Below are 12241 nucleotides of genomic sequence, written 5' to 3'. Positions count from 1 at the left end.
TTGAGGAGGGCACCTTTTGGGATGAGCACTGGGTGTTGTATGGAAACCAATTTGACAGTAAATTTCATATATTAAAAAATAAAATTAAAAAAAATAAAAATAAAAAATAAAAAAACACACTTAAAAAATATGTATGCATAGATGGACATATGCAGTCAATATGCTATGTCTTTAAACAAAGTCTTAAATAAAAACAATTAATATGAAAAAAAAAAAATGTACCTGAGCAGGAAGAAAATAATCAACCGTACCTGGCCCATAAGTAGGAGCTTGATAAATACAAACTCAGGGAACGAATGACTAAAAAATACAAGGATGCATCTTCGAAGTAGAGAGTAATCGTGAAAGTGTGAGAAATCTTCAACAAATGACTTCCAACATAAGCAAGACGTGACTTTTATATAGTAATTGCAGCCACAGCGGAGGTGTGCTGAGGGCCAGCTCTAGGCCAAACACTCCCTCATTCACTCCTCCTCATGCTCTGTCAGCTACGTGTTACTAGTTGCCTTCCTTTTACAGACAAGCAAACAGAAGCTGACAGAAATTAAGTAGCTTCCCCAAGGTTACATGATAAATAAGTTGCAGGACTATTTACTCTTACTGCAAGGTGTCTAAGAGTAAAGACCGACTGTGCGACTGTGCGTCGTTGTGAGCTTGCGGAGAGCACAGCAGACAGACAGACAGACAGACGCCCTGCTTCCTACCCAGCTGGATTGGATCCTCGCCAGGGACTTCAAAGAAGGGCAAAGCTCCCAGGCTCCCCATAGGCAAGGTTAGAGAGGCTTGAAATGCTCGATTTCATCTAATTACTCATTATCTGCTCTCTCGACCCAAAGAGAGAGCTTTTAAAAATTACCTTCACTGTGGTTTGCTTTCAAAGCAAGTATCATCTCTTCTGAGACGGCGCAACCAGCACCCAGACCGGCCATCTCTCCAGCTGCCTTCCCAGTGCACTGAGTGGGGGGCAGCTGCTCTGACACTGGACCGGGGGGACTCTGGCTTGCTGCACGGCCGTCAGACACACACGGGGAGCCCGCTGCGCACAGAACTGCACTCTAGGCCAACGGTTTCCGACGGGGACAGGAGCAGACACTGTTCTCCCTGAGTGGTCTGCTCACCTCGGATTCATGAACCTGAGGGAAAATGACTTGCCCAAGGCGATAAAGCCAGCGGCAGGGCCAAAGTTTCCTGACGCTGATGCTGTTTTTTCCACTGTTTGGAGTCTGCTCTTGGAGAGCCTGAAATCCAGCTGGTTGAGGAGACAGATGTTGATTATGACATGTTCTGGAGGGAGGAGGGGACCTGAGCAGAGGGGGTTAACCCTGGACTAGAGGCAGGAGTCCCAGTGTCAAGGACAGAAAGAGGCAGGGATAAAGGCAGACATCGTGTCAGGAGGCCTGGAGGCAAAGGGGGTTCGAAGGAAGCCTCGCAGACGGTGATGACCGTGTGGACAGACTGTTACAAGAACAGGAGAGTCAGCTGACCCGGGAGAAGAGGAAAGACTGTCAGAGGCACTGAGGGTCCAGCTGGGAGTGGAGACGTGAGTTTCTGTCAACAGAAGACCTAATTACACACACCGCCGTGTCCTCAACGGGAGTCTAATAAGTACAGCTGTCTAATCTCCACACGGTAAACACGTATACCGCGTAAGACAATCACCGCCCTCGGTCCGTTCTTATAGGAGATAATGATCATTGACAGAAATATCATTCCCTTGCCTAACACGAAAAAGAGGACTTGAGCCTGCAGTCAGCTCTCGGACAGCAACGCTATCAGCAAGGCTGGACAGAGAAGGGGCTCTGCCATCACAGCGACCACAGACATCGGTCTGGGCCCCAACCCTGCCACTTGGCGGCGGTGTGGTCTTGAACAAGTCACGGGACCCTCACCGGAGCCGTCTCCCCATCTGTGAAATGAAGATGATCCCACCCACCACACAGAAGTCATGCTTGGCTCACAGGGGCCCGAGTGTGCCCCACCTGCTGTCCACACCTCCCGGCAAGGTGGCTTTAGGCACCTCCCATCGAGAGGTGGGGCCCCCTCCCTTCTCTGTGAATCCCAACTGGCCTTCGGACTTGCCTCCACCAGTGACAAGAGCTGGTGGTGACGCCGTGCCGGTTCCAACCTGGGCCTCAGCCCCTGCACGCCTCGCTCCTAGGAAACCTGCCAGATGCCAGGTGAGCCGCCCTGCCCGCCAGCCTGCCAGAGGCCCAGACACGAGCCCTCCCGGCAGCTGGCCAGACACACGAGGGACCCCAGCGCACAGTGCCACCTGCAGGACCACAAACTAGACAGATAGCCAGCTGTCGTTTCCAGAGTCACCAAGTGCCGGGGCGGCGTGTCGGGGCCGACCACGTGCGAGAACAGAGCTCGGTAAGCAGCAGGCTTCTCCCCTGTGCAGCGACTCTCCCCGTCAGTCAGACCTTCCTTGCCCACCGGTCTTTCCCACCAGCATCCAATCGTGCCATTCTTCTTCCCTTTTTAAACAAAGCTTTCCCTTGGCCCCACTGCATTCGTCAACTACCGCCGTGCCTTGGCTCCCCCTTGTAGCAAAACCCCTCAGAGAATCGACCACGCTCCGTGTCTCAGTCCTCTCTGCCCGTTCTCTTCTAAGCCCCCTTCGCACCCAGCAAGGCACCGGAACCTCGTGTCAAGGTTCCCAGGGACCAGCGCAGGCAAGTCCCAGTCCCCGTGTGACCTGGCTGATCTCGCTTCAAGGAGCATGACCCACGCCCCATGCTCCCTCCTTCCTATCACACTTCCTCCTATCTTACTAGCGGGTCTCTCTCTTCTCCTCGCCCTCCGAGTGCTGGAGCACTGCAGGCTCCCCAGTCCAGCCCCCCCCCGCCCCTTCTCTCACTCACTTCCGTGGTAATCTCATCTAGTCTCACAGCTTCAAACACCCTCTTTATGTCAAAGACTCGAGGCCTCGGCTTTCCTGAACTCCAGATCTTACAGCCGACTGCTGAAGGGCCATCTCCCTCGAGATCTCTAAAAGCCATCTCGAACTCAACTCAAACTCCTCTCCAACTGCACGAAACACAGCTCCCAGTCTCCACCCCTACCCCCGATCTGCTCCGCTGGCCCTCCTCCGTTTACAAGGGACAGATGCTCAGACGGTCAGCGAATCCCATGGGCTCTCCCTTCAGGCTCCGTAGAATCACCTCCACGGCCCTACATAAGGTGCTACTCCCTGGCCGCACGTCTCATCACTCTCTAGAGTCCACGGTCTACTCCAGCCACCCCTGCCCCATGGTCTTCCTCATCAGGCCTGTGCTCCCTCCCTCTCAGGCCCTCTGCACCAGTGACTCCTGCTGGAGTGCTCCTGCTCAGCGGCAACTTCCACACCTCGCTGCCGAGTGCCCCTCGCTCACTGTCCTCCTCGCTGATGACCACCCCCAGCCTTGGACTTCCTATCCCCCTCCCTGCCTTCTCTATACAATGGATTTCACTTATTTATATATACACTATAAAATACAGAGGGCAGTGAGGTCCTAGTTTTTCATTGGGCATCCCCCTGTGTCCAAAACAGTGTCCGACACAGGTCCCACTCAGTAAATATTTGTTGAGTGAATAAACATCCATCAATCAATGAATGAGTGACTGTAGAAAATGGAGGCTTTTTTAGTACACTGTCCCATTTAACAGTCAAGGAAGGCTATTTAAGGCTTCTGTATTCAACAGTGCCAGGTTCTTCAAACCTCCATCATCTATCTTCTCATTCCTGTAGTGATGGGAAGGACTATTTTTATCAATAAAGCCCTGAATGTATGTGTGGTGGACTAGAAACCAGAAGGCTCAGCTAAGTAATTCCGATTATAAAGGTGAAGCAGCTAGAAGATGATATTTCAGTCTTCTCCTGGCCTGAAAATTTGCATTTTTTTTTTTTTGTAACTGGCGAACGACCTGTTTCAGAGCACCAGAGGCATAATGACGACAGAAGAGAGCACTCAAACCAAAACAGACCCCACAGACCAGGGGTTGGCAAACTTCTGCCTGTAGCCCCAATCCCGCCAGCCTCCTGGTTGTTGGTGCAGGTTGCTTATTTATAGCCTGCAAGCAAAGAATTTGGTTTTCACACTTTGAAGCAGTTTCATTTTAGCTGGTTATGTAAGCACCTACGTGCCTCTTGGCCCTGCAAGGTCTACAAGAGTCGCCATCTGGCCCTTTAAGAAACTGACCCATCCGTGACCTAGATGAGCCTCCTCGGCTGTGGTCCACAGAGTCTCCAGAAACAGCCATCTGGTATTTCAGCATGAAGTGACTTCTGAAATCAAGTGCCCTATAAGCAATTGCCAAAGTGTAATTAGATTTAAAGTGGCCACTGGCCATTGTTATTATCTAAAGCCATGGTGACACCCTCCCCACAGCTGGGAAAGACGTGGTCAAACACGGAAGCGTATTGTGTGCCTGTTCCCAGGGTAAAGCACACCGTAAAGCCAACGGCTAGGGATAGATATTGTTCTAAATTTGGAAATATCTGACGACAAAGTGAAGTTTCCTTCCCTTTTCTTACCCCACCCCAAACAACACCCCACACTTCTCACGAGAAAAATTCCTTCACACTTACGTTTCCATTTCCTACCTCTGATCCTTCACTTCGCAAAAAACTGACTTATGGAAGAGCCCACTATGTATGCAGATCTTCTAGTACCACACCTGGCATAAGGGAAGCCATCAGCATCACTGTAACGTTATATCCCAACCTGTTACTATTATATCGTTACGTATGTTACTGCGTTATATTGTACCCTGTATATACACGATAAATGCGATATGTAACGTATCACATACACAACGTACTGGACACAACAACGTACTGGACACAACATATGCTACAGCTTGTAAATATATAACATAAATACAAAACATGTAATCATGATATACACAATACGCTGTATTGTTTTATATCTTTATCATGTACATTACTACACCACTGGTATATTACTACCCTAGCACAGGAGACCCTAAGCCACAAACTAGCTGCAGGACTTCAGACAAGTCACTTTACTTCTCTAAGCCTCAATTTCTTCATTAGTTAAATTAGGGGATCATTTAGGATTTTTTTTTTTTTTTTTTTATCATTCTCTTCTAGCTGAAGACATCTGTGACTCCATTAGCATGGTAAATAACCTCTGCTTCGTAAATTTCTTTTCTCCCATCCTGAAGCCTATTTATGGTCACGTCCAGCCGTGGCTTAGAGCCTCGCCAATGAACAGGCATCACCTTCGTCCACTATATTTACCCTAACACCCGAGGCCTGCACCTGTTGACTCAAACCTCCGTGGCAGCACAGTTTGACAGCAACATACCCGTCCGAGTAACAACTGAGCTGGCAGCCCATGACAGGCAAGCAGTTGGGGAAAACGGTTCTCGGAGGTTCGGAGAGAGCCCTACAGAAGCGGAGAGGAGGAGGGGCTGGGTCATTTGTCACGCGGTCTAATGGTAATCATTACACTAACCGTGTTAACAACACTTGTGGGCTCACTCTTTCCCTTTCACATGAGGAAACCGAATTATTTAATACTCACTCCTCCCTGGGAGGCAAAAGACAAAAAGCTGTGATGGTAAACGGCTATCCTTAACACAAAATCTCACGCCTCTTTTCCATGAAACTTAGCACCTGAATGAGATTGAGTCAAGTTCCATGCAAAGGACAATGAGAACACAGAATCTTAAAAACAGATTCTTAAACTGATAATGGGTTTTGAACTCCCATGCCCTTCTCTGAACCCCATGCCATTAGGTAACTCATCACTCTGCATGAGTAAATACAATCTAAGTTTTAGAAAAGAAACAATTCCAAAATGATAATACTCAGTGCTGATGGGCTTGTGGCTAATGGATAAACTGGTGCATCGCTCGTGACAATGTTGACAGATATGTCCCTTAGAGCCTTAAAGCTAATCTCCTACAAGCTTGGTTTGGGAAGTTTACACTGGGACCTCACCTAAAGGAAATCATCCAAAAGAATCACAAATACATATGAATGAAGCTACTTATTGTTGCCTTGCTTATAACAGCAAAAAGGGGAAATAACCGCAATATTCAGCAGCAGGTAAATGATTTAATACGTTACGGAATATTAACATAATGGAATGGTACAGCCATTACAGTAGTTACGAAGACCACACAGAGGCATGAAATAAAAAAATGATTTGCACGTGGTTACAACTCTATGAAAACTATGCATGCACGGGCAGCCGCTCTGGAAAAGATTACCAGTCGGAGCTAATACTTCTGCTCTCTTTCAGGCCCTTTAGACGCTCAACATGCACTTTCTTCTTTGCATTTGGTCCATTTTTCCCAATCTTTAATAACGTAACACCTTTTCCATTAAAGTAAAATGTAATTCCTCTGTCTGCAACCTAAAAATACCACCAACGATAAACACTATGTGCCAGGAGCTGTTGTAAGCACTTTACAGGTACGATTTACAGATGAGAAAACTGAGGTCTCGAAGTTCACGAAGATCACAATAAGCCAAGCAGCATGATGAGGAGCAAGGGTTCGGCCCCGGCATCTAGGCTCCGTAGTCCACACTCCTAGCCACGATGCAGTTATGGAAAAACACCACAACGTGACAGTACTCAGAACAGGAAGATGGACTGTGCTGATTACTTTCATATTCTAGTTCACTTGTGTTGGGTCCCGCAATAACCATTTTCAGAGAAACGCAACGCCACAAAAGCCCCCTGTGCCCCCAGTGCTGAGCACAGCGGAAGCCTTCTCCGGACACTGAACACCCAGAGAGCTTGCAGATAGGGACGGCAAGGGCCAGTGCGGGCGGTCGCTGACTCACAGACCTCACAAGCACCTCTGCGATCACCTGACATGTGATCTCTCACACTGAGAGAAGGAAACAGGCAGAATTGGCAAACACACTGCTAGCTGGGGCTGCACAGAGCCAGGCCCATGATCCATATCCGTGGATGTATGATAAGAAGGACTGTCATTCATTATGTGCTCACTGCCTGCTAAGGGCTGTAACCCCCTTACGTGAATTACCTCATCTAGTTCTCTCAACGGTCCCTCGAGCAGGTGTTATTAATCTCACGTAGAGACCAGGATCGGGCTTGGACGCGTGAGGTCACGTGGCTGGCCTCCCTCAGCTAGAAGGCACTGAGCTTGGTGGCCCGAACGTAGCACCCAGTGCTTGCCCAAGAGGCTGACACAGGCACCACTGTGGTCCCAAAGCAGTGGAAGAAAGGCCAGAAAATGGATGGTGGGAGGTGGGCCGGCTTCTGCTGTGGCCAGAAAATCCATCAGTATAACTGCCTGGCACAAGGGTGTCCGGGGCCTGAGACGCTTCTTCACCGCCTAGCTTGGAGTGGCCAGTCTAAACACCGTTGCGGACTGGAACCCAACCAGTTGCCCCTACAGCCCAGGGGCCAGGGAGCACGTGGAATGGGCGTCAAGTCCCAGACTCCCTACCTCCACCCCCACCCCCCACCTCAGCCGGCCAATCTCCTTCCCAGCACCGCAAGCACCCCGCTCCCGGTCCCGTCCTGTCCCATCCCCCGCCCAGGAAAGACACTTTTTATAGTCAGGGCTTCCACTGAGGGTGTTAGTTTCACTCACTCACACCCAGCTGAGTACAAACATGCAAATCATCAAACATTTTCCATTTACCAGGCTGGTGTGGCCCTGAGCTGCTGGGATTTCTGAAGGAGATAACCATTCCATCTGCAATGACTGCTGCAATGTTTAATTCCCAGGGAAACTCGTGCCTGTGTTATACTCCCCAAAGCCAAGACGACCACTGCAAGCAACTCTTCAAATTCATTCTTAAAAAGGAAGAATGAACGAATGAACGAACGAGTCTTCTGACAGGGCAGGATCATAGGCGCATTTTAAAAGTTCAATTTAGCTCTAAATGGAAGGTTTCACCAGCTGTTTTGGTCAACGAATCAGCAACTAAATATTCACTATGATTTGAGTGCTTTTGGTGAAGTAATCTTTTGCACTGTGAACAATCCTCAATAGATTTACTCTGTAAATTCAGAATCGCCGTGGGATATTGGAAGATGTACCTATTTTCACCCCCGATGTCTCCACTTTAGCAGGAAGGCAAAGAATGAACACCTCCAGGTCCCCGTAACCAGCACACAGGCCAGCATCGGTGGCTACCATTTACTGAGCACCTACTCTGTACCAGGGCCCAGGCTCTGCCTTTCATACCTCCTTTATACCCATGGTAACGCAGCGGCCAGGCAGTGGGAGTTTTGTCACCAAATGCACTCATGGAAGGCATCAAGTGATACCCCTCCACCAGTGTGGGAGACAGAACAAGGGTCCCAACAGAGAGCCTTCGGGGGTTTACAATCAGATAGCGTATAAACAGATCAATAAAAAAAAATACCTGCGGTGAGGGCTGTAAGGAAATAACACGGGAAGGCACCGTCATTTGGAGAAACCGTGGGAGGGAAGGGCAGTGAGGGAATGAGGCCACGTGGGATTACAAAATCCCCTTGTTCAAGGTCAGATGGCAAGCGTGGGGTGCAGCTCTCGCTGGCTGGAACTCTTAGGATCACACTGGAAGCCACTGCCTTATCCTACCTCCCATCGTGTGCGCGCGCGTCTGTGTGTGTGTGTGTGTGTGTGTGTGTGTGTGTGTGTGTGTGTGTATGGGGGCCTGCTAGAACTCACTATGGGACTGCAAATAACTCACATTTATCAACCACTGCAAGCACCCAGCACTGCAAAAAAAGCAAGCAGTACTGTTTTATCCTTATGTTTGGGGTTCTGAGAGCCATTAGAAAAACAAGAATAAGACAGGGTATAATGCTGGTCCCCTCAAAGGCTGTGCGCTGCACACTGTTTAAAATCCTTAGAGAGACGTCTCTCTGCCAGGTGTAAAATGCTCTTTAGGGGGACAGCTGGCAGAGGGGGTAAGATTTGTGTTTCTTGCACTAATATCCTGTCACTTGATTTTTCAACTTTCCAGGCGTACAACCTGGAAACAGAAATGTAAATGATCTAAAGGGCAGATAGTGATTCCCTTTAAATTTGCTTTCAGAATGTACTCTGAGCTCGACCTTCCTAATCACAAATGCCTGGCTCCGGTTGAAGTCTGTATTCCCGGGAGCCCCTGCCACGGCTGGGCCACAGACGGGCTGGAGAAGTCAGGGGCAGCCTAGGCTGTCTGTACCAAACGCACACAAACACGCGTTCCCCGTTCCCTTGCCCCCAAAGCAGACACGGACACCATCCTGCGCTGCCGTGGAGCCTGGAGTCCCCAGTCATCCACCGAGACTTCACAGCCACGGTGAGTGTGGACCGCGGAAAATGCAGGCAGATCAGGGTCACAGTGGTGCCTGGGACTCACTCGATCCGGTTCGAAAATCCCGTTTCCAAAACATCAACAACCTTTAAAGACAAAGACGAGCAACGGTGAAGCACTGCCCCCCACCCTTGCTCCTGTGGGTCCTTGGCAGGGCGCGGCCGGACTCTGGATCGGGGAGAGGCACTGCTCTCCCTGGTCTAAGCTGCACAGACAAACGCACCCGACACTGGCAAAGACGTGCTCCTGGCCACCAGGGTCCGGGCAGACAGAAACCGGGGCAGGGAGCGGCTGTTCCTGTCCGCCCAGCCGGCCGCGGGCCCCGCAGTGCCCGCCAGCACCGCGCCCCCACACCCCTCTCATGGAAACTACCGGACACAAACACACAAACTGCAAAATGCAACACAGGCGGGGAACCCAGCTGCTTCCAGTGGAAATTTTAAGAAGTCTTAACTCTTCTACATCTTTCTAAGGAAAACCAGAGACTATCTGAAAACAAATACGTTAAATTCCCGTTATAAAAGCTGTGCCTCTGAGTTAACGGATTTTTATGACGATTTTCTTGTTGGCAGCCAGAGATACCAGCCCTGACACGTGGCCCTGAGCAAGAGCGGGGATCCCGACCCACCTCAGTGAATACCCGCGACTGCTAAGATTCGTGCTACGGAAGGGTACCGCACTACGGTGTAACCAGCAACCGTCTTTTCAACGGTTCCCCCACAATGAGTAAAAATCCATTAACAAGAGTACAGCAAACCTCACCTGTCCATTACTTGGCTTCTAACACTTGTTACACTTGTCCTACTTTGCTTCCAGGTATGTACACATGCACTCATTCACCTGCGCCATTTTGGAGTAAAATTATAGGCCACGACACTCTGCCCCTAAGTACTTTAGTATGACTATCCCAAAAAGGACTTTCTCCTACGTGACTCCTTACCACTATTACACATAATGAAGCTAGCAACAGTCCCCAGATGCCATCTACTACCCAGCTCATATTCAAGTTTCCTGAGCTGTCCCCCAAATGTCTTTTATGACCGTTTTGTTCAGACCCAGACCCGATCAAAGGCCACGAGGGAGGACTCCTTTCACAGTGACATGCTGGACACAGAATGAGTGGTATAAAGCCAGAGAGGCTGGAACCTGACATTACGTTAGCAGCCTACCCAGTTTTCCCTTTTAAAAAGAAAAATAAATAACCCATAACCTGACCACGAAAGACAACTACTGTCAACCTTTCTGTGTATTTTCTCCCGGGTTGTATTTTCTGCATAAACACATACCCACGGATACAGCTGCAATCACACAGTCTTGCTGCTGGTCAAATGTTACCTCCATTTTTTGCGGAGTGGGGTTGTAAAAGAGCCACGACCCGAAGTCCTGGGGGCCAGCGGCTGGTCTGAGGGGTTGATCACAGTGAAAACAGCAGTCAGATGCGCTGGAGGACCAAGGTGCCCGGGGCCACGGTTCAAAGGGCCCCCAGTCCCAAGTGCTCTGTGGCAGTGCCTGTGGCCCACGGACCTCCTCCTCCTTAAAGTGGACACTGACACAGGGCCCTTGAAAGGCACAGAGCAGGCGTGAGCAGACGTGGGGTGTCTGGGACGGGCAAGCATGAGGTTTCTTATGGAAAGTGCTTTGGAGTCTATGGGAGAAAAATGTTATATATTCAAAAGCTGTTAACATTCTCTCACCAAACCGTTCCAAAAGATTCAAACTCCCGGATATCAACATTTTTATCCGGCATATCTTTTAAAGCTTAAAATTTTCAATCAGCACACCTGCTGCATGGAACACAAACCTCAAGGTGAGCTACGTTCTCGGCCGAGTTGTGACGTCATATTGACATACGAATCGTTTTATTCCTTAGGACGGTTAATTTTCTTTAGACTGGACTATGCTGCACTGAGTGCTTTTTAGTGTGGAAGGTGTTTCCCAAGCAGTTTCAGCTCTGGTTCTGAGCCAAAATATCCCAATGAAGGCTGCCTCCTTCCTCCTGGAGACGAGGCCCAGGGCCTCCTTACCTTGTTTCCAGGGGCACAGACGGCTTCGTTTCCGGGGCTTCTGTTTTTCAGCAGCATTGCCCATTCTAAAGCCAGGGGCTCAGAGGGTTCTCCCAAGCCCAGGTGTCTTCGCTGAGCAGCGACTGAGGACCAAGGCACCGGCTGAAAGGGGCTTCATCTCTCAGACATCCCAATCACCCAGCAGCGAGCCCTGGCACACTCTTGCAGGAAAAACCTGATTTCTGCTCTGAGAGGTCTTTGCCTCCCGCCTTTCAAACTCCCTTCACTCCCAGGGAGGAAACCAGAAGGAAAGGCTTGTTATCGCCCTACCGGCGGGTCCCGTAACCGGTCGGTCTATATTAGGAAGCTCTTCCACGGCCTTCCTTTGACACTCTATTACTCATCGGCACGGTAGCGGCCTCAGAGTGAACTGTATTTCCAAACACTTTCCACGCTGCCTTTTCCTGGGGGAGGAGTGGGCAATCAGGTGACCAAGAAGCTGAAAGTCAGAAATGGACCGAGTTTGGGTGCGCCATCAGAAACATTTTCCAGGCTGAGCTTTCATGGGTTATTCCTAACGACAGGCCATTCTCTTTATCTTCCCCTATGCCCAGAAAGTTGACATTTGAATCATTAGGGGAGGTCATGATTCCTTGAGAAGCAGCTGGACCACAGGGTCCTCATTTCAAAGTTGTTCTCTCAAGCAAATTTCTAGTTCATTTGTAAGGCTCATCAGTAAGTCAACTGTTTCTAACTTGGGACGCATTTTCTTATGAATGTGGCCAGTGACCCACCTCTGGTCCGCACATTAGGGAGGCAATACGGGACTCTAACAGATGAGCTGAATGGACAACGCATTGCTACCAAAAACAGAGCATTCACCTCCCGGCCAATACGATGTGGCTCCTTGTTTCACACAAATGCTTCAGGGATGCCGTGGACGCGTGTACCATAT

General features: G+C 49.6%; 1 protein-coding gene across 13 annotated transcripts in view; it reads right to left on the bottom strand.

Moving 5' to 3' along the window:
- The window catches only part of RAPGEF1 (Rap guanine nucleotide exchange factor 1), a 133606-nt gene that overhangs the window by 100175 nt on the left and 21190 nt on the right, over positions 1-12241 (bottom strand). For 2 of the 13 annotated variants that reach the window (XM_058693759.1, XM_058693760.1), the window contains exon 1: positions 857-950. The exons of 6 other annotated variants lie outside the window; for them this stretch is intronic. In XM_058693759.1, coding sequence (XP_058549742.1) covers positions 857-929 — 73 coding nt within the window. In that variant the 5' untranslated portion in view covers positions 930-950. Of the gene's footprint in view, positions 1-856; positions 1210-11307; positions 12219-12241 lie in introns of those variants that run through there. 5 more of the 13 variants (XM_058693761.1, XM_058693763.1, XM_058693751.1 and 2 more) reach the window with 4 other exon arrangements.

Source organism: Neofelis nebulosa, chromosome 12, assembly GCF_028018385.1.
Source record: "Neofelis nebulosa isolate mNeoNeb1 chromosome 12, mNeoNeb1.pri, whole genome shotgun sequence".
Lineage (NCBI taxonomy): Eukaryota > Metazoa > Chordata > Mammalia > Carnivora > Felidae > Neofelis > Neofelis nebulosa.
This window is presented reverse-complemented; position numbering and strand designations above follow the sequence as displayed.